The sequence below is a fragment of the Molothrus aeneus genome, chromosome 17, assembly GCF_037042795.1.
Source record: "Molothrus aeneus isolate 106 chromosome 17, BPBGC_Maene_1.0, whole genome shotgun sequence".
NCBI classification, from domain to species: Eukaryota; Metazoa; Chordata; class Aves; order Passeriformes; family Icteridae; genus Molothrus; species Molothrus aeneus.
In genome coordinates this window covers 3,284,651-3,308,370 of record NC_089662.1, presented here as the reverse complement: position 1 = coordinate 3,308,370, position 23,720 = coordinate 3,284,651, and the positions used below count along the sequence as shown (strand labels likewise).

Genomic DNA, 23,720 nt, shown 5'->3' with positions numbered 1-23,720 from the left:
TTAGTTGTCCTAGTCAAGTCTGGAGGCTCTGGGCAGGCATTTCCTGGGCAGCTTGGCTGCAGTGAGCCACTGTTAGCTTGGCAGCGAGCTCTGGCAGGCTCCTGCTCTCTGCCTTGCCTGCCCATAGGATGTGCCTGGCAGGGCAGGGTATCCCAGGCTGGGAGATGTTGCTCTGTGCAGAGCTGAGCTCAGCCAGGCTGTGCTTGGTGCCCGCAGGCCAACGCAGAGAAGCTGTGCCGCACCTACGAGGACCAGCTGAACGAGGCCAAGGCCAGAGTGGATGAGCTGCAGCGGCAGCTGACGGACGTGAACGCGCAGCGGGGCCGGCTGCAGACCGAGAACGGTGAGCGGGCACAAAGCAGGGGCACCCGGCTGCCTCAGAGTGCTCTGAGCCTGGCTGTGAGCGGGGTTCAGCCAGGCAGGCTGTCCTCTGTGACCGTGCTCACAGGGGTCGAGGATGAGGGAAGAGACGAGGATCTGACTCCATGGTTCAGAAGGCTGATTTATTATTTTGTGATATATATTATATTAAAACTATACTAGAAGAATAGAAGAAAGGATTTCATCAGAAGGCTAGCTAGGAATAGAAAAAGAAGGAATGATAACAAAGGCTTGTGTCTCAGACAGAGAGTCCGAGCCAGCTGACTGTGATTGGCCATTAATTAAAAACAACCCCATGAGACCAATCCCAGATGCACCTGTTGCATTCCACAGCAGCAGATAACCATTGGTTACATTTTGTTCCTGAGGCCTCTCAGCTTCTCAGGAGGAAAAATCCTAAGGAAAGGATTTCTCATAAAATATGGCTGTGACAGTCCTCCTCCTCCCGTGGAGGGAAGAGCTTGGTGTGCCTCAGGAGGGATTCCTCGCTGGCATCCTTTGTCTTTAACTGGGTGCACCTCTGCCCAGCTTGCCCTGGTGGGGGGACAGCTGGAGGCCACAGGCTCTGGGGGAGTGTGGGCTAGTGCAGATTGCAGCCCTACAGTCCTGAAGTAGCAGTTTTGGCTGTGTTTAACCCAGGGGAGCTTACCCGGCTGCTGGAGGAGAAGGAGTCCTTCATCAACCAGCTGAGCCGGGGCAAGGTCTCGTTCACACAGAGCATTGAGGAACTCAAGAGGCAGCTGGAGGAAGAGACCAAGGTGAGGTTTCAGGGCATGGCCAGTCTCTGAGGGATACTGTGGCAGTGCCCCTTGGACTGGGGAGGTGGGACATACCCTGCACACAGGGCAGATCTTCACCTGGGAGGAACAGCAGTTCCCTGCTGCTGCTCCCAGTCCTGGTGCCATGGCCTGTGTCCTGGAGCCCAGAATCAGCAGCTCCTCTCTCTTCCTCAGGGCAAGAATGCCCTGGCCCATGCCCTGCAGGCCTCGCGGCACGACTGTGACCTGCTGCGGGAGCAGTACGAGGAGGAGGGGGAGGCCAAGAGCGAGCTCCAGAGGAACTTGTCCAAAGCCAATGCTGAGGTGGCCCAGTGGAGAACCAAGTACGAGACTGATGCCATCCAGAGGACTGAGGAGCTGGAGGAAGCCAAGTAAGTCCCATGGCACAAGTCAGGTCCTTGTAGGTGGTGACTTTCTGTTCAGCAGTGGGGCTCTCACAGACCTGGGGTGACACAGAGCACTCCTATTGTAAAATTAGAATTAGGGCACCCCTGACGAAGGAAGAGAAAATTGTGCATTTGACTCTATGTTTTTAGAAGGTCAATTTATTACTTTATTATACTATATAATTCTATATTACATTACATTACATCTAAACATACATATAATTCTATATTACATTACATCTAAATATAATATCTATATTATATTACATTACATTACATTACATCTGCTAAGTACTCAACTCTATTTTACTGCACAGCATCTCATGACTGTCAGCTGACAGTCCCAACACACACACACACGTGTGGTGTTTGTGAGGTCCCTAGGATGAGGTGAGAGATGAGAATGTGTCTCCATGTTCTCAGAAGGCTGATTTATTATTTTATGATAGATATTACATTACATTACATTATGCTATATTATGCTATATTATGCTATACTAAAACTATACTAAAGAAAGAGAAAGGATACACAAGAAGGCTTAACGGGAACGAATAATAAAAACTCATCACTCCTCAGAGCCTCGACACAGCTGGACCATGATTGGTCATTAAATTAAAACAATTCACATGTTTCGATGAGCAATTTCCAGACCACATTCCAGAGCAGCAAAACATGGAGAAGCTGAGGCTTCTCATCTTCCCAGGAGAAGAAATCCTGGCGAAGGGATTTTTCAGAAAATATGACAGTGACACGCATGGATTTAATTGGTCAGTGAATTAAAACACTTACACGAGGATCTAATTACTAATTCCCTCAGGTAAACAATCTTTCACAAGGTTGTTCACAATTCTACTTGTGAACAACACAGGCACAGCAAATAAGAACTGTTTTTCTTTTCTCTGAGCTTCAGAGAACACGAACCTCAGAATATCTTTGGGGAGTTGTGCCTTGCATTTCTCTGTGAGGAGAAATGTGGCGACACCTGCCTGGATGGGAGGCTGTGGGGTGGGATGGCAGCAGGCAGGAGCGCTCACCCCGGTGCCATGGCAGGAAGAAGTTGGCCACGCGGCTGCAGGAGGCAGAGGAGGCCATGGAGGCCGCCCACGCCAAGTGCTCCTCTCTGGAGAAGACCAAGCACCGCCTGCAGACCGAGATCGAGGACCTGTCGGTGGAGCTGGAGCGCGCCAACTCGGCCTGCGCCGCCCTGGACAAGAAGCAGAGGAACTTTGACAGGATCCTGGCAGAGTGGAGGCAGAAGCACGAGGAGAGCCAGGTGGAGCTGGAGGCGTCGCAGAAGGAGGCGCGCAGCCTGAGCACGGAGCTCTTCAAGCTCAAGAACGCCTACGAGGAGTCCCTGGACAACCTGGAGACCCTTAAGAGGGAGAACAAGAACCTGCAGGGTAGGACTGGGCTCAGACACCCCCAGGCTCCTGCCGTGTCCTCAGACACGTGGGATTGGGTCCCTTGTTGGCCAGGAGAGGCCTTGCTGCTCAGCCCATCCCCTGCAGGGATGCAGCTGCCCTGCTGGGATGCCAGTGTGTGTCCTGCCCTTGTGCTGGGCACACTCTGGGAGGACTGGCAGAGCCACTGCTCCTGTCCCCAGATGACTCCTGTTCCCAAATGGTGCTGCCAAGTGCCATGATGCTGCCTTGGGGGTGTTGCTGTTGGACAGACAGCTCTCCCCAGGTCCCTAATGCCTCTTCTGTGCTCTCTCCCAGACTGCAGACATGTTCCCAAGCACAGCCTTGGCTGCTCTTTGAGGGTCTGAGGGACATCGGCTGAGCCTGGGCAGGGGGATGGGGACATCACTTGTACAGGGCTGATCCCACAAACTCCTTCCTGACGAAACTCCTTCTGTCCCCGGCAGAGGAAATTGCTGATTTGACTGACCAGATCAGTCTGGGAGGCAAAACCATCCATGAGCTGGAGAAGGTGAAGAAAGTGCTGGAGAGTGAGAAGAGTGACATCCAGGCAGCTCTGGAGGAGGCTGAGGTGAGTCCTTGTTTCCCCTATGTTCCTGCTGCCCTCAGGAGCCACTGGCCCACCCTGGAGCTCTGGTTGTATGGGGTGACAGTCCTTAGCCAGGCTGTGACCCCTGGCAATCCCATTCATGGGGGTCCTGCAACCACTGCAGGCCCTGGGGTGGCTCCACCTGCTCTGCCCCCCATAGCAATGGGCTGGGGGACAAAGCCAGGGTGCGATGGGTGGCCAGGGGAGCCCCCTTCCCAGGAACCACCTTCCCATGGCTGAGCTGTCTCTAGGGAGCCCTGGAGCACGAGGAGAGCAAGACCCTGCGCATCCAGCTGGAGCTGAACCAGATCAAGGCTGAGATGGACAGGAAGCTGGCGGAGAAGGACGAGGAGTTTGAGAACCTGAGGTGTGTGGGGTGAGGGGACAGTCTGGGACGTGGCTGCAGGGGCAGAGCTGGCACTGTGGCCCTGGCAGGGCTGGGTGTCCCCAGGGGATGTGGCTGCAGGGGCAGAGCTGGCACCGTGGCCCTGGCAGGGCTGGGTGTCCCCAGGGGATGTGGCTGCAGGGGCAGGGCTGGCACCGTGGCCCTGGCAGGGCTGGGTGTCCCCAGGGGATGTGGCTGATGCATGGCCTGTCCTGCAGGCGGAACCACCAGCGCGCCATGGACTCCATGCAGGCCTCGCTGGATGCTGAGGCCCGGGCCAAGAACGAGGCTGTGAGGCTGAGGAAGAAGATGGAGGGGGACCTGAACGAGATGGAGATCCAGCTGAACCACGCCAACCGCCAGGCTGCCGAGTTCCAGAAGCTGGGCCGCCAGCTCCAGGCCCAGATCAAGGTTGGGACAGACTCGGTGCCGTCCCTGCTGCCAGCCTGGCTCCTGGCTGTCCCCAGTGACCCCACGCTGCCCCACAGGACCTGCAGATGGAGCTGGATGACACCCAGCGCCACAATGATGACCTGAAGGAGCAGGTGGGTGCCCTGGAGCGCCGCAGCAACCTGCTGGTGGCAGAGGTGGAGGAGCTGCGGGCGGCGCTGGAGCAGGCCGAGAGGAGCAGGAAGCTGGCAGAGCAGGAGTTGCTGGAGAGCACCGAGAGGGTCACCCTGCTCCACTCCCAGGTGAGGAGGCACTGCCAAGCCCCCTGTCTGCACTGGTGAGTCTGTCCAGCCGTGGTGAGTGACCAGGCCTGGTCACACTGCACCTGCTCTCTGTGCAGAACATGGGTCTGATCAACCAGAAGAAGAAGCTGGAGGCAGATGTCTCCCAGCTGAGCGGCGAGGTGGAGGACGCGGTGCAGGAGTGTCGCAACGCCGAGGAGAAGGCAAAGAAGGCCATCACAGATGTAAGAGAGTGGTGGGGACTGCTGGTGGGTGTCACACCTCCACTGAGCCCTGGTCTGGCAGGGCTGCCTGGCCCTGAGGTGATGTCCCCCTGCTCTTGGTCTTGCAGGCTGCCATGATGGCAGAGGAGCTGAAGAAGGAGCAGGACACGAGCGCACACCTGGAGCGCATGAAGAAGAACATGGAGCAGACCATCAAGGACCTGCAGATGCGCCTGGACGAGGCAGAGCAGATTGCCCTCAAGGGGGGCAAGAAGCAGATCCAGAAGCTGGAGGCCAGGGTGAGACAGTAGGGGCAGATCCCTGGCTGTGTTCTTCAGGAGCCAACTCCTGGGGCTGCCCCAGTCCCTGTGGCACCAGACTCTGCCCCATCCCTCTGAGGACAGGTGGTGCCTCTGGGGGACCAGGGGACAGTCCCCAAGCTCTGCCAGGCTGAGCCCTGCTCAGGATGGTTTTAGCCTCTACTGTGGCTTCTCTGAGCTGGGAAAGTGGCTTGGCTTTAGCTGGGCTGGCACTGGTGCTTGGGAGCCAAGTGCTGAGCCAGTCTGTGTCCCCTGCAGGTGCGGGAGCTGGAGGGAGAGCTGGATGGGGAGCAGAAGAAGATGGCAGAGGCCCAGAAGGGCATTCGCAAGTACGAGCGCAGGATCAAGGAGCTGAGCTACCAGGTACAGCAGCTCTGGACACAGGTGCAGCCCTGGTCCAGCAGCACCTGGCACAATCCTCTCTGCTTGGCCTCATGTTATCCCAGAACCCACCCACAAAGCCCAGCCCAGCCTGGGCTGCTTCTGGGCTCCATGTGGGCAATGACAACTGCACAAGCTTCTCCCTGTCACAACTGGATCCTTCTGCCCATTTCCCAGCACCTCCTGAACTGGCTGATGCGACACAAGGGGGGACCAAGGGACAGGTGCTGTGACACCAGGCTGGGTTGGTGGGGCAGGTTGATGCTGTGTTTGTCACCTGGCATCACTGGGACTCTGATAAAGGTGGAGGTGAGGGGCTGCTGGGGTCTGGCTAAGGGAGCTGGGGCACTTGCAGGCTGAGGAAGACCGGAAGAACCTGGCTCGGATGCAGGACCTGATTGACAAGCTGCAGAGCAAGGTCAAGAGCTACAAGCGCCAGTTTGAGGAGGCAGTAAGTGCCCGTCACTGCTCTGGGACAGGGGACAGGGCTGTCCCTCCCTGGGACTGCCTCCATGGCTGCAATGTCCCTGCTGTCCCCTGTGCCCCATGCACCCTCCCCTCCTCTCCCCCTCCCCAGGAGCAGCAGGCCAACTCCAACCTGGTGAAGTACCGCAAGGTGCAGCACGAGCTGGACGACGCCGAGGAACGCGCCGACATCGCCGAGAGCCAGGTCAACAAACTGCGTGCCCGCAGCAGGGACGTGGTCATGTCCAAGGTGGGCACCCCTGGAATGGGAGTGTGGGGAGCTGGGCACGGCTCCTGCCAGCCCTGGAGCCACAGCCACGCCCAGCTGTGGCACTGCTGCCTCACCTCCCACTGATGCTGGGGCTGAAGGGTGGCAGAGTGCTCTGTGCCTCTGGATCCCTCCTCTCACCAAAGCCCTTTGGGGATTTTTTCCAGCATTAAGAGCCTGGCTGTCCTGTCCTGTCCTGTCCCAGCTGCTGCTGTAGTTTGGAGGCGAGTGGCTGCAACAGTCACTATCAGCTTTGCATTGCAGAAATAAACGTAGATTACCAGGACTGGCTCTGTTGTGTGTCACAGGGGAACCACGGCCTGGCCTCTGCCCCTGGGGTCTTGGGGAGCATCTTCACAGGGAGACACAGGCAGGAGAGAAGCTCAGTCCTCTCTCTCCCAGCTCTATGGCCCTGGCTTGGGGTGGGTTTTGGGAAAAGAGCCCTTTCCTCATCCTTCCCCACCAGAACACATCTCTACCTGCAGGGGAGCAGAGCTGAGGCATGAGGCACACCAGACCTCAGCCACTACTGCTGAGAACATAACACCCCCTACTACAGCCCTGGAGGGGGTTATGGCTTTGGCAAAGGCACTGGAAAGAAAAGACACCTCCACTCATTTCTTTAAAATAGATTTCTTTAATAGTTTCCATTTAATATGATTATTTGCAGTTAGCAAATCGGCATTAATCAGGGCAGCACGAACCTCAGCAATCCACGGGGACAGTGCACACTTCCAGAGGTATTTGTTAGTGCCAGGGGTCCCACCTCCCTCCCAGCCCACCTCCATGGGTCTGGTCCCTCTCACCATGAGGTTGTTGTGGCATCTGGCACGGACAGACATCCCAAAGGAACGTGGCCCCAGCTGGGATTTGCCTGTCACCCTCTGTGCACTGGGGCAGAGCCTTTTCCCTGGAGCCCAGCACGCTCCACCCCTGGAGGAGCTGCCCAGGGTTTCTGCCCTGTGCCCTTCTCTGCCCAGTCAGCCCAAAAGCAAAGCCCAGCCTGTGCACCCAGGCCTGGGAGGACCCCCAGAGATGGTGTAGGCTCAGCTCAGCTTCCCCCAGGCCCATGGGCAAGGCCAGAGGCAGCTGGGCCCCAAACTGTCTTTAAAACACAGGGGAGTGAGACTGCAGGGTTACAGCAGCAGTCAGTGGATGCACCCATTAACTACACTGTGGAAAAGGCATCCCTTAACTTAAAAGCCTTTTAATTTGAAGCATTTATTTTAAGTGTACATCTATTACAGTTAAGAAGAAGCAAAGATACACCAAAAACACAAATACCCAAGAACAAAAAAAGTACAGATGAGAAAGAAATGAGCTGAGGGGAGGGAGGGGCAGGGTGGGGGTGACCTGGTGAGGAACAGAGGTGAAGCTGCCATGGCAAGAAGCTCCCCAGGGTACCCTCACCAGAGCAGAGTGCAGCTCCCAGGGAGGGACACCAGGAACCTCAGGAGTTCCTGCAAGGCTCCAGCTTTATGCACAAGCTCAGCAGCTCTGACCAGCCTGTGAGCCCACAGCAGGACACTGAGGAGTAGGAGAAGAGAAAGGAGAAGGGAGATGCTCAGAGATAAGTCCTACTCCTGGGGCTGGAGCCTCCTTCACTCCTCCAGCCCCAGCACAGGGAGCCTCAGGGTGGGTTTCATGCTGCTGGCAACAATGAGACGAAAGGCTGCAGCTCTGGGACATCCTCACCCCTCTGGAGCCTGGACAGAGCCAAAGTCATCTCGTCAAATAAATTAGAAAATGTTAAAAAAATTCAGATGTGGTTTCAAAACTGATTTCTTTTAGCTCTAGCTGCAAGACATGTTTCTGACTTAAATGTAGTGGCTTAAGTATAGTGTATCTCATTCCTGGGTATTGGAATGTGTTGGAGCAACATGGTGTTGGTGAGCAGGCAGGGCACATGCAGGTTTGGCAATCAAGACTGCCAAAACCCCATTCCCCCTTCCCAACATATCCTACAAAGTTACTTTCAACCAGGAGTGTTTATTCCCAGCATTTAACACATTCTGATTAAAACAGATCCAGGAAAAAACGGACATCTCCAGTAAATATTGCACTTTCAAGATTAATGTATGTGTTGATAGTAGGGGCTGAAAGCAGAGACTGACATAAGACTTCCAGGCATAGCAGGTTAACATCAAGAGCAATGGTCCTGAAAAGGATTTTAAAACCAGATTAGTTACCCAAGAAGGGACAAGCCACAAGTTTAAAAAATTAGTACATTTTAATGCTAGTGCTCCATGAAAAAGCCAACCCCTGTTGCAATTCCACCACTGCTGAAATGTCTCTGTTCTCCAGCACTGCAAACGCCTCCGGATGGGAAGGATGTGCAGGAAGGACAGCAGGAGCAGAGGTTCTCTCCTAATGCACAGACAGATTTAGTACCAAATGATCCAAAAGGCGATGGTAAAGAGGTGACTGGAGCTGGGGCTCTCAGGAATTAAAAGCACACACACGCACACACACTCATGCTCTAACCAAGCCCAAAGCCCTGATTCCAAAGCCCGGCAGAAGAGTTAACACCTGCAGGGAGTCCTCGTGGTGGCTTTGCACGTGGCTGGTGGTGGGGTCCTGCTCAGATGGGCTCCTTGGACCTCACACTTGGAGGGCAATTGCTGTGCTTTTCAACTTGCTTGTCCTGGCAGCCCTGAGAGAGCCACTCCTCAACGGGCACATGCAGAGAAGAGAACCCTCATGTCAGCAAAACCCATTCTGCCAGCCCTGCCGGACTGGGAGAGAGGGAAAAAAAAATAATACAGGCTGGTTTGTGCAGGTGATTAATTTTATCCCAGAACAACTGGAAGATACATCCCTGAATGTGTTGCCCAGAGAGCTGTCCGAGTCTCAGAGGTCAGAGCTGGGGGCTGGCAGGGGCGGGACGACACTCCGCAGCTCCGAGCTGCACACACACACTACACAGCGTATCCCTGAAAATCCCCGCGCTGAGAGGGACCCTCCGAGCTGCCCATCAGAAGCTGGAGGTGGGAATTACTCCTCGGAGAAGTCTCTGTCAATGTCCATGTACGCCTCGTCGATGTAGCTGACTATGGCACAGGGGGACGTCCGGTCCGGACTGAGCAGTATTGAAACAGTCTCTTTCCAGTAGGTAAAACTAATACAGGAGCTCTGTGGGCACAGATAACAGGGGGGTCAGACAGCAGGGAACACCTCCCAAAGCTGAAAATCACTCCCTGTTCAGCCTGAGCTGCCCAGCCCCACAGTGTGACCAACACTTTGGGTTCCCCACTCTGCCCTCCCTCCCTGGGTGTTGAAGAGCTGCACTCTCTACACTCTCCAGATACAGACAAGGACCCCCAGTGCCTCTGGCAGCTGCTAAGAGGAGCACAGGGTCACCCCAGCCTGCCTGGACCAGTACACCCATAATCCAAACTTGTCCTCTGCTGTCCAGTCCAAACACACAAACTGGGACCCTGTGGTGCCGCAGATAAGCCAATGCTGGAAGTAGCTCCTGCTCCTGAGAGCACAAAAACCAACACACTCCCTGCTCACACCCCTTCTGCATTATTCCCTCAGAGCCAAAAAGGCCACCCCAGCAGCCCAACATCAGACATGTGTCCCCCACATAACTGGACACTTGGTTATTCCTACCCACCAGGACCCAGGACAAGCCAGCTCTGGCACAGAAACCTGCAGGCTGCTCCCTTGGCTTCCAGCAGCTCCATCAGATAATCTTGCTGCACTGTTTGCAACACCAGGAAGAGGGAACAGTCTGGCTAAGGTGCTAACTACTCTGGGAACTGCATTCTGTCCTGCCTCCCCCTCCCTGGCCATCCTGCCAGCCCTGCCTCTCCACCCCACTCAGCACTGGCAAGTCTCACTTCTGTGTGCTGCAGCCAGGACCTCAGGCTCTGTTTCTGGGGAAGCTCAGCATGTGCCTCGTGGCAGCCTGAGCTGTGAAAAGCACCACAGAGCTACACTGGGGGCAGAACTTCCTCCCTTCTTTCCCTTCCCAAGCTCCCATTTTTGCCAGGGGACTGGCAGACAGGTGTTGCTGTGATCAGCTGCTGCCATGCTAAGAGGGTCACATACATTTTCTAAGCAGGTGCTGTCTTTATCCTTGTTGAGGTAATGCTGCTGCCAGAACCGCAGGAGGCTGTGGAAGTTGTTCAGGATGAAGCCAGGGTATTTTTCTGTGTATTCCATCTGTTGCAAGGTGCGCAGATAAAAAGGGAGTTTTTCTTTCCTTCGGGCCAGCATTAGGATAACTAAACTCGTGTTCAAACAACTCACATTTTCCTGGAAGTAAAAATGACACAGCAAAAAAAAAATCTAAATACCAAGACAGCTGTTGTATACATGTTGCTATAAAACAAGCCTGTGGAAAGCACACAGTGGAAGTGTTCTTGCAAGGAAAAAGGGATTTGGGTGTCCTCCAGGGAAAGGAGGCTCAGCCCTGCTCACCACTGCAGTCCCAGTCAGGCAAGTGCAAGGTCCCTGGCAGCTCTTTACCTGTGTGAGTGTCTGTACATGGATAATGTTGATGAGACGGAAGAGGAAGGACATTCTCATGGACATCTGGGACATGTAGGACAAGAGGCGGCACTCGGACAGCACCTCTGCAACTGCAGCAAGAGGAGAAACACAACCACCAGGTGTTAGAGTGTCACAGACACATTTATGAAAAATCTTTTCATTAAGATTTTTTCTCCTGAGAAGCTGAGAAGTCTCAGAGGAAAAGAAAACCAATAATTATCTGCTGCTGTGGAATGCAACAGGTGCATCTGTGATTGGTCTCATGTGGTTGTTCTTAATTACTGGCCAATCACAGTCCAGCTTATCTCAGACTGTTTGGCCAATCACAAGATTTTATTATCATTTCCATTCCTTTCAAGCCTTCTGATGAAATCCTTTCTTCTATTCTTTTAATATACTTTTAATATATCATTTTCTTTTAATATAATATATATCATAAAATAATAAATCAGCCTTCTGAAACATGGAGTCAAGATTCTCATCTCTTCTCTCGTCCTGGGACCCCTGTGAACACCACCACATTATAGCAGCTTCTTTGAGCCAGGTCTCATGAGCTCTTGGAGGTCTATAACACACCCAAGATAGCTCAGCTACCTTTAGAGGCATAAAAATCAGGAGGATGGCTTCTGTTGCAGTGCTGGAAACAAAAAGGTTTAGTAAAAGGCAAAATAACAAACAGAGAAAGATTGAGCTAGGTGCAGGAGGTCTTTGCCCCTGGTGAAACACCCCACAAAAGCCATTGGTTTCTTTGTTCACTTCTTTTTCTAGCAAATTGCCCAGGCAGGACTTTTTGGCTCCTGTCCAATTGGCCATCCTTAAGTTTGAGGGGAAGTCCCCTAGGCCTATGAGGTGGCTTTTAGACCTCATTGAGGAGAGAAACTTCTGGGCTTCTTTCCTTTTTGAGGGGACAAAGAATACTTTTGTCACTCTATCAGCAGGAGGCACACTCCTATATCCAGGGGCTGCAGGTTCAGACACATTGATCCAAGCACCAAGGGCAGTAAGAACTGGTGCTCAAACTTTCAGGGGTGTCAAAGCCCAGATTTACATGAACCATCATCAGCACTGAACACCCCCCAGTCCCACCCCACTGCTTCCTGCTCACCTTTAGCATCAGACTGATTCTCAAAGCGGTCCAGGGACAGCGTGATGCAGCGAACCAGCATGTTTGAGTCCACCAGAGAGCTGTTGATCTGATTTAAAAATATCTGGAACTGAACAGAAACACTTTGTAGTGTTGAATTTCAAAGATCTAAATATACTCAGGGTCATTACCTTTTTGTTATCTCTAACAAGGTAAGAGGAGACACTGCTCCCAACTCTGCCTCACCCCACCCAAGCCAACACTGGCACTGAGGGCTGACAAAAGGATCACTTAAAAACACTATGGAATGGAAAAATGCCATCCTGACATCCCTAAAATCTCTTTTGAAGCTATGGCACTCCAATGAAAGTGAGATTTCATACACTAATTGTTCTGAAAGAGGGGGAATTCCTGCAGCTCCATATTTTCCTGAACTAATTTTGTACAAGCAGACAGCACTAGGGAGGAACACAGTGAGGGAGTCACACAGAATGAGAGCTAACCCCAGCCAGAGATCAATAAACAGGAAACACAGAGGAAATATAAAGACATTCTCTAGAATGTTTGAGTTCATTTACTAGAGAAAAACCCTCAAAATAAATACAGCTTTCTTTTAAATACATTTATACATCCCTTCTCCAAAGCCTACCAGACCTAACAGCAATGAGAGAAAAATTACAGCAACAAAAGCAAGAGTATAAGGCCATTCAGAACCCACCCACCAGCTGATGTTAAATGTCCAAAGTGCACAAGAGCACGAAACCACTTTGTATAGAGCTGCCCAATGATGTGCAGCTCAATTTTATAGTTAATTGCATAAGCCACGGCTTCTTAAAGTGTCTGTAAATTCAAATAACATCAAATATCTACATCTGTTTGCAGTATCAAGTATTTTAAGCCTTATTCATGAAGGAATTCCCACTGCAAGCTCCAGTAAATGTTTTTTGGAGCTGTCTCAATGTCCACAACTATTACTAAACCACAAATCTGGCAACTGCACAGGAAATGTTCTGCTACCCTTGAGCCTGACCTTAGGCCTGCCTGATCATGGAACAGGGCAATGTTTGCTGACCAGCTCAGCACTCACTGTCTCAGGACAGCTGGAGCACTGCTGAAAACACCGAGGGGCTTTGGCAACTCAGCCCTTAATGTTTATTGTGCCCCAAGCTCTGAAACCACACCAAACCCAAATGAATCCAAGTTTTAGTGCTATGTTTGGTTATAAAAGGGTGTAATTTGAGCCAAAGGGGGCAGCTCTTACAAATATTTACCTTCTCATCTGTGTTGATGTATTTGTTGAACCTCTTGAATGCATCAATATTGAATTTCATCAGCTCTCCCAGAAGGTCAAAGTAACTCTGAAGCACATCCCGTGACTTGCACTCACTATCAACAATGCAGTAGAGAATATGCTGGCAGGGAAGGAAAACATGTTAGTGCCACAGCTTAGTCCAAGCCAGCAGCACAACACAGACTCTGATTTAATCAATATTTAAAGCATTTATCTGCAAATTCTTGGGTGACTGAATGCCACAGCACCAAACTAAAGACAACAATTCAGATGAGTATCCTGTTAAAATGAGTTCCCAGTGATGCAGGTTACACAAGTGGCCACACCTGGCTGCCACAAGCAGAATTCACAGGTATTTTCTGTAAGTGTTCCCAGTATTTGTCACAGTTACACAGGAATAAGGGGCAGTTTTTCATTTGTTATTATTATTGCTGCATCCATTGTGATTTCTCCAGTAAAGTGTGATCCTGACTTATCTCCCTGAGTGTTAATTCCCCCACTACTGCAGAGGGCAGCTTGAGTGGCCTTCACCTCTCTGCTAAACCCATCATAATATTTAACACTACATTTTTATCCTCTTTTGGTTCACTGCAGATAAATCCTTCTTGATTGCTATGGAGGATGCCTGACATAAATTTACTTACCTCCAGGAGCCCTCTCTTGAGGAGGAACATCTGGTCTGCATAGGAGGTGGTGCCTCGCAGAAAACTTTCAACTGCCCTTGCTTGCCAAAACCTGAGAAAAATAAGAAAGGAGGTGTTAGTTTTGGGGCAAGGGAAGTGCTTGATCACAACTGCAATTTAAATCCAGTTTCCTGAACTGTTTCATTCCATTCTGAAGCTGGAGTCAGACCTGTTGGTCCTGCAGAAAATCACTGGCTGTGATTTCTTCACACCTGCACTGCCACCACAGCACAACAAAGCCAGAACTTTCCACTGCCTATTCTCCAACATTCTCAGCAGCTCTAAGCTGGACAAAACCAAAGCTACATCCCAGGGGTCTCAAACACCTCCTCAGAGGCAAAGTGAACCCACCTGAAGGAGGATTCTGCTGGCTCCTTCTTCATGACCTGAAGCAGTCTGGTCAGCAAACCTCTCTTCCCATCACAGACAAGGCTCCTGCAGCAGGGGAGAAATCACAGCTGAGTGGAAGGGCTGGGCAAGCACTGAGCACTGAATTCAGTCACTGCTCCAGAGCTTTTGATGATCCAATCTCAGTATTGAAGTACACAGTACAAATATTGTGCTAGTTCTACCAGCAGAGGAGTTCTCCTCACTGCCATTGGTAAATATCTGCAATATCTGCAACATGACTTCCAAATAAGTCCAAAATAAAAACTTACTCTCCAAATTTTAATAATTTCAGAAATAGCAATTCACACCTTGTGTGAATCAAGAAAAAAATACTACATTTGAGCTTAGGAATGAAAGAAACCTCCTTTTCCCCCTCAAAAAATGTAAAGGGAAGTTTAAATTCCATTTAGGAGGCAGAGCAGATATGGAAAGCTGTGTGCTACATTAGGCTGTACAACTGCAATTTTACTTGTATTAAACAGCACCTTCAGTGGAGCATCCACCTGCATTGAATTCATTCAGAAGTAATGCCATGATCTCATGTATCAAGAAAAGCAACTTGAAAACTAAATGCTAGGGGTGAAAAAAAAACTTCTTCCCAATTAGACACAGTATTATGATAATGACTGTAATCTAGAAATCCTCTTAGAGATTCCCTTTTGGAGTGAGGTAAATCTGCTCTGTGCAGACCAGGTTCCTGCTGATACTCTGGGAGTACTCTGACAAAATAAATTCTGCAAACAACCTTCCATCTGCTGAGCTTTATAACACCAGAATCATGTATTAAAGAGATTATTAGATCAAAACAGTCCATCTAACAGATACTCAAATGCAAGAGAAGAGATTGTCTAAGTGGTTTAACATGTTAATCTAATTTAGCTTATTCAGGTTATTAGCTGCTGTTAAAATATTCTCAGCAGACACTTGGATGTGTTCATGCAGCCTGGAAATGGACATTTATGTGTGCACACACTGCTCCTGAATGCCAGAACTAAGCTTTAATAGCAATTAAATGATTTGAGGGATGACAGTTTATTTTCCATGTCTGTCTGCAATGCCCAACCTGAGGAAGGTCAGACAGGCAGACCCAGCACATCACAGTGAAGTCTGAGCCATGAACTCAACCCCCTTTTTTTTAGGGCTTTAAAGCTCCTTTTGTTTTTAAAGCACCTTATTCTGAGCACAAGCCCACCTGAGATTTGCTAATGACCATCAACATCCCACAAGCCTGGACACCTCCCACTGAAAGGAGTCACTGAAATGGAAGTGTAGTGGACACACAGAGGTCAAACACAACAGCTGATGTCAAACTTACACTGGAAGTGCTTCCCAAACTCTTAAATTGTGACCAACACCCTCATTCCCCTCTCACCTGTCAGTGTTGACCACTGCATCCACTTCAGGGATGTTGGCTTTGTGGGAGATTGCACTCAGCTCATTCAGCTCCTGGCTGTTCAAAAGGAGATACTTGTTCCTAAAGCAAGACAGTGGGGAGGAGGAGAGAAAAGCAGGATGAATTCAAGAGGCAAAAATGCAATTTCATGAAAAGCAGAGCCACAGGACTGCAAGGGCTGCAGGACTGGGCAAGCTGCTTTCTCCTGGCTACTCTTCACAGCATTCCCACTCTGCTCCCTGTAGCAGGCCAGCCAGCTGCAGCTTGGGAAAACCTCCTCCAAAATTTACCAAATGCCACTTCCAACACTGACCAGCTTTGAGATGATGGTTCTTTGCTGACTTGTTTGGGATCTTATGGTTTGTAAGTATTTTCTTCTGGATAATGCTAATTTTTTAAAAAAAAATCTAGACCAACATTTGCTGAATTTCAGACCGAAATTAGTATAAAATAGCAAACCTTTTCACTATTTCCTGAAGTTTTCCTCCACCCTATAGTGACTGCTCTTTTTAAGTAATAAATCTCTTTCTAAGTAAGAAAGCAGAAACTGCAAAAAAAGGATTAAGTCATCCTGGTATTTTATTACCTGAACAAACTCTACCCTGGAAATATTTAAATATATCATGAAAAGTAAAGATCCAAATAAAAATGGATATAAATCCCAGGAACGTACATAAATTCTTTATCAAATACTGAACTTTTCATAATGAAAATAAATTATTTTGTCTGTAAAGAATAAATCTGACAGAGTAGAAATGTAGTCCAGGGGCCCCCTTTGCCCACAGTGTGCTCCCTGAGAGTCTTTCTGCTTGCAAGTGTTCAAAATCAGACAGCAAAGATTCCTTTTCAGCAAAGCTCAGGGGGCAGAGGATGCAGTGATGAGTGTGAGGTTCCTTGTTTCCAACACTCTCATCAGGTTAGTGCTCACTGAGGCTCTTGTGTAAAGCTTCCTTTGATGTGGACTGACCAGGTTTCTGCAATGAGAACAGAGCCCTTCTCTCCCTGCAATGAACAGCTCTGCAAGTCTGGTTTGGACATAATTTCACTGAATGAACATCAGCATACAAGTACTTTGCTCTCAGCTTGTCCTCAGTTAACTCAGCTTATCTGTGATTTCATAGAAAGTTCATGTTATTACTTAAACCCCCCAAACAGATTCCACTTGTTCCAATGCTACACCTGGGAGCTGTTTTCTGCTCAAACAAGCCTGAGATCTTTGTAGCAGCCAATTAAGTAGTAACATCACCTGTAGAGATTTTATTGGAAAACCTGGAGCGATTCCCAGGCAAATAATATCTTGCATGAAGGATTTACAACAGGTCAGCATTCCCTCTCTATGTTCAGCCTCCTGCATTCTCCAAGTTAATATTCCACAATCCAAAAGGCTGATGTTTGAAATCCATCCAACAGGACTAAAATCCTGCACAAAAATACCAGTCTGGCTCTAGGAATGAGCAGCACCTCAAGTGCACCATGCCTCTAACACAGGAGTTTGTAAGGAAGGGACACCATCTCCCAGGACTGATGGAATGCAGGATGCAATTCTACAAGTCTCAAACACCTCTGTACCAGCAGCACAGCATTAAATATTAAATATTAAATAACCCCAAGCAAACTGCACCACCCCTCTAATTATTCCAGCACACCCAAGTTTTCCTAAGGATTTATTTTGAAGGCAGACAGGAGATTTCTTTGTATTTCCCTGGCTCACTGTCAGCTCTCAGTAAAAGGCAAAAAAAGAAGAAAGCTGCCTCCTTATTCCTTCAGCCAGAAAGTGTTAACTCATCCTGTACATGTTGCAGCTCATCTCAACACAAGACAAAATGGGCTGGGTTGAACCCACATATTATGGGTTTAATATGGTTAAACCCATATTCAGACATATTCAGACATGCCCACCACAGAGCAAATTCTTAGGCTGTTACAGCAAGAGCTGAAAGGAACATGAAGTTTAGGGACAGCACAACATTCCCTTCACATGGAGCCTGCCCTGTGCCCAGGACACCTGGAACCACAGCCAGGCAAACAGCACCAAGTCACAACCCACCACAGCTTCTCATACTCACTCATGGTGGTCACTGAAGCTCTGAAGAAGCCTCAAGAATTGTATCTTTAAAGTAATGTCCTAAAAGGAGACAAGAAAGGTAAAAAAAATATCATTTCTTTAGTATTTTTGGCTATCATTAGTTATCAAGCAGGCATGAAACAGCTGAATGGAAAACCTTTCCAAATCAACCCCCTTTGGACAGCAGAGCAAATGACTTGCACAAATGGAGAGGCTGCACTTCCCAAAATAGAAGTGGAGATTGCCTCCAAGTCTATGCACATAACAGGTAATTCCTTCTCACTGCAAAGGCAAAAAAGCTTAGAATTGTACTGATCAATTCAGAATGTCTAGGTTTGGAAAGACCACACAAACCCAACCCCCTAAAGGTGACTGTGGCACAATTTGTACTCTGTGCCTCTCCTAGGTAGCTTTTCTTTGAATTTTGGTTGTCTTCTACCTCTGGCCTCCAGGCTCAGAAATTTACTCCTTTCTCAGTTCCCAAAATGGATGTGTTCCTTCAAATGAACAAACAAACCAGGAGGGGAGAGGCTAAACTGGCCCTGCTGCATTGCTAACAGGAGCCAAGGATAGACTTCAATGAAATCAATAATCCCCCAAAATGTGAGTGCTACAGCATCTCAAGTCACTGATGATACAAACACCCAGTTACTCAGCACAGCTCCTCAGAACTGTGTGCCAGGATGAAAATCCACTGCAGAACTGCAGAGGTTGCTCACCGGGCTGCAATCACAGTTCTGGTTGTGTCCGTGCAGAACCAAGGCTGAGGCCGAGTGCTTCCTCCAGATGAGTTTGTCAAACAGGTTATTGAGGCCAGGAATGAGTCTGAACTCTGCTATCATCTTATGAACCTGGGGAACAAGAGAGGTACAAACATGTCTGCTCCAGCCTAAACACAGATTTAATGTAGTCTGCAAACAGAAGGGCTCAGTGATGTCATCCTCTGCCAAAAGGATGTGAATTCTTGTCTCAAACAGCAAGTGTTTGTGTTAACCACAGTGCAGCAGCTTCCATTTGTGGATGTGGATAGAAAACATCCACACTGGATATCACTGGATAGAAAACAAGTTTAACCCAAGCACTGATTTTGGGATAAAGCTCTTCACCAGAACTCCATTTAACCACTGCATCTCTGGAAGCTGCTTTGGGCATCAGGACATCACTTCCAGCACACTGAAAATGCACTTTACACCAAACAGCTGAGCTGGGGATATTCTGCAGCCACTCAAGCCCCTAAGTGTCTTTGCCCTTTGCAGACACACAGCTGCTGCTCAGGCAGGCCTCTGATGGCAAAAAAACACCCCCATCAATATTGGTTTTGTTCATCAAAACACCTGAGCAGAGTCCAGCAGTAACACAACCACACCACTCTACTCCTTCAGGTTAAAGAGAAGCTGAACTTTAGAGAAAAAAAATGTCATATTGCTCAGGTTCATTTATCTGCCTGGTCTGCCTGGTACATATCTTTAATTCATATAAAAAAGCTAATAATTTTGGTGTGAACACCTGTTCAATACCTTCAGTCCAAGCTGGGATACTTTTGATGTAAGGAATTTAAAAGATGAGGAGTAAGGGAAAGTGGGATTCTTATTAGATGTAGACCTAGTATAAACATTATTCCTTGAGATGTGGTTTCAAATGAAAACCACATGACTGGAATGTGCAACATTTTGCAAAAATTAAGTGCCCAAGTAATGGACATGTTCCTTAAAATTAACAAACAAAATCACTTAAAAATACCCCAGGTTGTCCCAAGATCCAGAACTGTAACCAGCAGCATTTCAAGCAGATCAATCTACTTTGTTCTATTTACTCAAACACCTGAATGAATCAAAATATCTGAAGCTGATGCTGTTTTACAGGTTTTGGTTCTAGTTTGCAGCACAGCTGATGGCTTTTTGCACTCCTCTTGGCTGTAGCCACCAGCTATCCCACCTTTATGGAAATCAGAAATTTATGCTGGGCACCTCAAATACACACCTGAGGAGCATCCAGCTCCTTCCCACCCACACTGCCCTGACAGATTGCTGAGCTTGGAGTCCTCTGGTGCTTCATTATTTGGAAACTCTCTTGGACAGGAATCTCTCTGAACAAAGTGTTCCCTGTAGTGCCCCTATCCCTCCATGGCACAGGCACAACAGGAGGAAGCCAAGAGCCTCAACCCTCACTAAAGGAACAGCTCTGTACACTCAGTTTTAACTCCTCAATCTGCTCCTTTCCAAATGCCTCAGATTTCAAATCTGGGCTGTTTAGTTTGCTCAGCTCTGAATTCTCACCTGACCAAGCTCCTCAGTCATGTCACTGCCTCTGCATCACTCTCTCCCAGAGCCCAAACTCATTACAATGACTCTCCCTGAGGATGCCAAGACAATCCCTGCTCTATATTCAACTTTCAAGCTACTTTAGCTTTTTCCTGCTGCCATCCAGCTTCACAGAAATTGCTCTGTTGCTTTCTCAAGACTAAAACTGTCTCTGCTAAGCTGAGTTTGTGTGTGTGCAGTGTGGCTCCTGACAGCAGGAACAAGGAAATCAGCTGATGGCTCTTCACCACAACACAGACATGCAGGACAGCCTAGAAAAATACATAAGGAGAGTAATTTAGGGTGTGACCATAATGACAAGGCAGCAAAGGCCCAGAGTTGCAGAGAAACACCACTTATTCCCAAGGGTGAGGTCATCCCCAACATGGCAACAGGAGGAGTTAAGTCACTGCTACCAGAGTTCTCCATTTATGCAAATTAGCCAGCAATCAAGTTTAAACCAAACATTCAGAGATTCATTTGGGGACAGGTTGAGTTTGGGAGGCTGCACCTTGCTTCAAGCAAATGCCAAACCATTATGTCAATGATTACAGCAAACTGAAGCAGGTTTGTGATGCCCTTAATAAAATTCAATGCAAAATGAATCCAATCTTAAACCAGCAAGTCCTTTGGCTGCTCAGACTGGTACAACAAATCCTGTGCTTTTATTCCTTCCCAGAAAAGAGACCAAAAAGCAGCTGAGATGCTTGTCTGAGGGTGCTGCTGCACCTGCTGTGCCTGCACTCCAGAGCTTCCCATGGAGAACAGCTCAGCTCCAGGCCCTCCTGTGCCTGGCTCTCAGGAAGGGCAGGGGATTCACATCTGCCACACAAGTCTTATGCAGATTAAGGAATGAAGGCAGTAGCATGTGTTTTAAAGGCAGAGGATTTCACAAATCAAAACAAAAATAAAAAAATGAAGCACAACAAAATGAAGGACAACCCCCCAACCAACTCCCCCAAAAACAAACAAACAAAAACCAAAACAAAACTCTAAAACAAACAAACAAACAAACAAAATTCCCTAGTTCTGGACAAGAAGTGTTTGGGAATGCAATGACTCAAATCCTTCAAGAATTCAACTCCAGTCCTGAATCAATCCTGGGAAGAAGTGAACTGCAGGCCACCTTTATCCTTAGTTTCCCCATCTGCATGGGGGCAGAAATAGCAGATGAAGGATAAGGGTTGTTTTCCCAGGAAATTAAAATATAAATTCATCTTCAGCAGCAGATTTTTTGCCTTGTCACATTTGACAGGAACACACCACAAGTGACCTAGGGGGGGAAGGAATCCAGCACATTCAGCTGCAGCAGGATGAGTGTGAGTGCAGGCTGCAAGCTGTTTCTGCAGAATCTCTAAACCTGCATTCTTGTAGGGAACTCAGGCAGGGATGAATTATCTACCTTGATACAATGGAAAATAAAAAGTCCTTCTAATAGATCCATGTTCTGCTAGTTTCAGTTATGTTTTGGGCTTTGTTTACATTTTATTTCATGCCTAACAGGAACAGCACTTCTAAAAGGAATGACAACATGATTAGGAGTTGTTTATGGTTTCTGCAAGAATTACTGGTTCTCTCTGCTTCTTCTTATGCAGAATCTGCTTCTTTTAATGCCAAGTGTCTGCTTAGAGTCACAAAATCCCACGATGGCTTGGGATGGAAGGGATGTTAAAGCCCTGCCATGGGCAGGGACACCTTCCACCAGACCAGGCTGCTCCAAACCCCAGCCTTGAACACTTGCAGAGATGGGAGGTCCTCAAGCTCTGCTGCAGGTTTGGAGGGAACAGGTGAGCTATGTTTGGGACTGAGCTGCAACTGCACCTGTATTCAGATTAAGAGATTTAGGAGATTGCCCTGGGGGGTGTTTGTGACTGATACCCTGGGAGGTTACTACCAGAGAACAGAATACTGCAGATAAATGTGCCCCAACCCCCTGCTCACAACACAGCCTCTCCTGCCTAACATAACAGCCTTTCTTTTGGCCCTCCCAGTGTCCAGGACATCTGAATGCCCCTGCTATGCCAAGCTCTGCTGAGCTGAGCAGACTGCCAAAGCTGGAAGCCTGTCAAAACCTCACCAAGGACTGTTTTGGTTTTCCCTTCACAACCTGCTTTTGACCTATTTAAATCAAACCACAGCCAAGCTGCAGTGACTGGTTCTTCATAAGCCTGTGTGAGGCAGGGAACTTTTTTTTTTTTTTTTCATTTTAAAAGGAAGAAAGGCAAAGGAACAGATGAGTGGGATTTGCAGGCAGTGACCAGTGCTGACAGCACTGAAGTGCACCTTCCCAGCTGGGGGTTGAACACTTTGCCAAGTCATGGCAATATGCTGCAAAAATCATCCAGAGCATTGCCAAAAGTGAAAGCAGCCAAAGAAGGGTAAGGCCTGAAGGGGCTCCATCCAAAGTGGGCACCAGGAGGGGGGAGAACTCCTGACATCATCCAGGTAGCCACACACTTCCTGCATCCCTCCTGCACCAGAGCAGTGTGTGGGCAGCCCTGCCCCAGCTGCTCCCAGTGAAATGCTGCCTGGTTTCTGGGCAGGGCTGCCAGGATGGGACTGCCCAGCTTTGCAGCTTCAGCTCTGCCCTGGCATTTCTGTGCCCATGATCTCACTCATGAGCACTCAGGTTTAAAGAGACACCAAGTGTGAGTGTGGGCATCCACTGGGGCTCACCTGATTCCTCTGCCTGCCCATGAGCAGCACACAGAGAACATAGAGCACCTCCAGCTTGTACATGATCTCGTGCATGATCTTCATGGACTGGGGCAGCTGTGTCCTTGTGGAGGTGTTGGCCAGTCCACTCTCATCTGAAGACTCTGAAAAAGATGGCAAAGATGTGACTCTGAGGCAGCTTCAACAGGAAATGATTTGTTACAGTTGTTGCTTTTACATTGAACACTGCAGATGCAGGAACAGCACACATCTGCTGGAATTTTCTTCTTAACTCAAAATAATAATGTACAGCAAATAACCAATTTGAATTACATGCTAGAGAAAAATATATATATAGCTGAAATCTTTTTCCATAACAAACTAAATGGCAGCATCTCCTTAAAATAAGTAGGCTCACCTAAATGAATTAATAGACTACTGCACCAGGGCATGGCAGAAAGGTAATAAAAGTAGATGGGAGATTATCAGAAGCACTTACTATTAAATCTATTTTCATTTTATACCTCACTACCAGTATTCTTAGGTCGAAGTTAAATAAATTTCATAACCTTAGAGAGAATTACCCTGCTAAGAGCTGAAACAGGAGTGTGAAGTACTTTGAGTTCTACCAGACATACACTGCATTTTTGTCATCCCAAAGGGTGAAGAAACAAACCACACACATGCTCCAAAGCATTTTCCTAAGGTTGTATTAACAGTTCCACTGGAAGAATTTTTTTTTTCCATTAACTTCTTTAATTTAGCTGGAACTATCTTTCCTTTTTAAAGAAGGGACCACTTGCTTGGTATGATGCATTTGAACCCAAAGTCATTTGCCAAAGTTTTAGAGTAAAATGCTGGTGAAGCCACTCACCTCAGGAGGGTTGTTTTAATCACTCCAGAGGAATTTAGGGCTGAGGATGCACAGCCCTTCAGTGTTAGCTAGGCATGCAAAGGGCACACACTGCTGGAGGGTCTCTCCTTTAGCTAATTTTAATTCAGTAAAAAAGTCAGTGCTACATGAGAACAAAACAGCAGTCAGACCTAAATGTTGATATGTGAGTCCTCCATGGAAGGAAAGTGGAATC

General features: G+C 48.6%; 2 protein-coding genes across 2 annotated transcripts in view; one reads left to right on the top strand and one right to left on the bottom strand.

Moving 5' to 3' along the window:
* MYH7B (myosin heavy chain 7B) overlaps nucleotides 1-6,495 on the top strand; it is a 33,208-nt gene extending 26,713 nt beyond the window's left edge. The window contains exons 29-42 of the mRNA XM_066561692.1: nucleotides 217-343; nucleotides 1,021-1,139; nucleotides 1,335-1,531; nucleotides 2,598-2,947; nucleotides 3,415-3,539; nucleotides 3,809-3,924; nucleotides 4,161-4,353; nucleotides 4,431-4,634; nucleotides 4,733-4,858; nucleotides 4,966-5,136; nucleotides 5,416-5,520; nucleotides 5,894-5,989; nucleotides 6,116-6,253; nucleotides 6,439-6,495. Coding sequence (XP_066417789.1) covers nucleotides 217-343; nucleotides 1,021-1,139; nucleotides 1,335-1,531; nucleotides 2,598-2,947; nucleotides 3,415-3,539; nucleotides 3,809-3,924; nucleotides 4,161-4,353; nucleotides 4,431-4,634; nucleotides 4,733-4,858; nucleotides 4,966-5,136; nucleotides 5,416-5,520; nucleotides 5,894-5,989; nucleotides 6,116-6,253; nucleotides 6,439-6,444 — 2,073 coding nt within the window. The 3' untranslated portion in view covers nucleotides 6,445-6,495. The remainder of the gene's footprint in view (nucleotides 1-216; nucleotides 344-1,020; nucleotides 1,140-1,334; nucleotides 1,532-2,597; nucleotides 2,948-3,414; nucleotides 3,540-3,808; nucleotides 3,925-4,160; nucleotides 4,354-4,430; nucleotides 4,635-4,732; nucleotides 4,859-4,965; nucleotides 5,137-5,415; nucleotides 5,521-5,893; nucleotides 5,990-6,115; nucleotides 6,254-6,438) is intronic.
* A 967-nt stretch (nucleotides 6,496-7,462) lies between these two features.
* TRPC4AP (transient receptor potential cation channel subfamily C member 4 associated protein) overlaps nucleotides 7,463-23,720 on the bottom strand; it is a 36,732-nt gene continuing 20,474 nt past the window's right edge. Inside the window, exons 9-19 of the mRNA XM_066561546.1 lie at nucleotides 22,654-22,796; nucleotides 18,397-18,528; nucleotides 17,679-17,737; nucleotides 15,592-15,693; nucleotides 14,181-14,264; nucleotides 13,791-13,881; nucleotides 13,127-13,267; nucleotides 11,877-11,985; nucleotides 10,748-10,860; nucleotides 10,328-10,534; nucleotides 7,463-9,403 (exon numbers count right to left, since the gene is read on the bottom strand). Coding sequence (XP_066417643.1) covers nucleotides 9,266-9,403; nucleotides 10,328-10,534; nucleotides 10,748-10,860; nucleotides 11,877-11,985; nucleotides 13,127-13,267; nucleotides 13,791-13,881; nucleotides 14,181-14,264; nucleotides 15,592-15,693; nucleotides 17,679-17,737; nucleotides 18,397-18,528; nucleotides 22,654-22,796 — 1,319 coding nt within the window. The 3' untranslated portion in view covers nucleotides 7,463-9,265. The remainder of the gene's footprint in view (nucleotides 9,404-10,327; nucleotides 10,535-10,747; nucleotides 10,861-11,876; nucleotides 11,986-13,126; nucleotides 13,268-13,790; nucleotides 13,882-14,180; nucleotides 14,265-15,591; nucleotides 15,694-17,678; nucleotides 17,738-18,396; nucleotides 18,529-22,653; nucleotides 22,797-23,720) is intronic.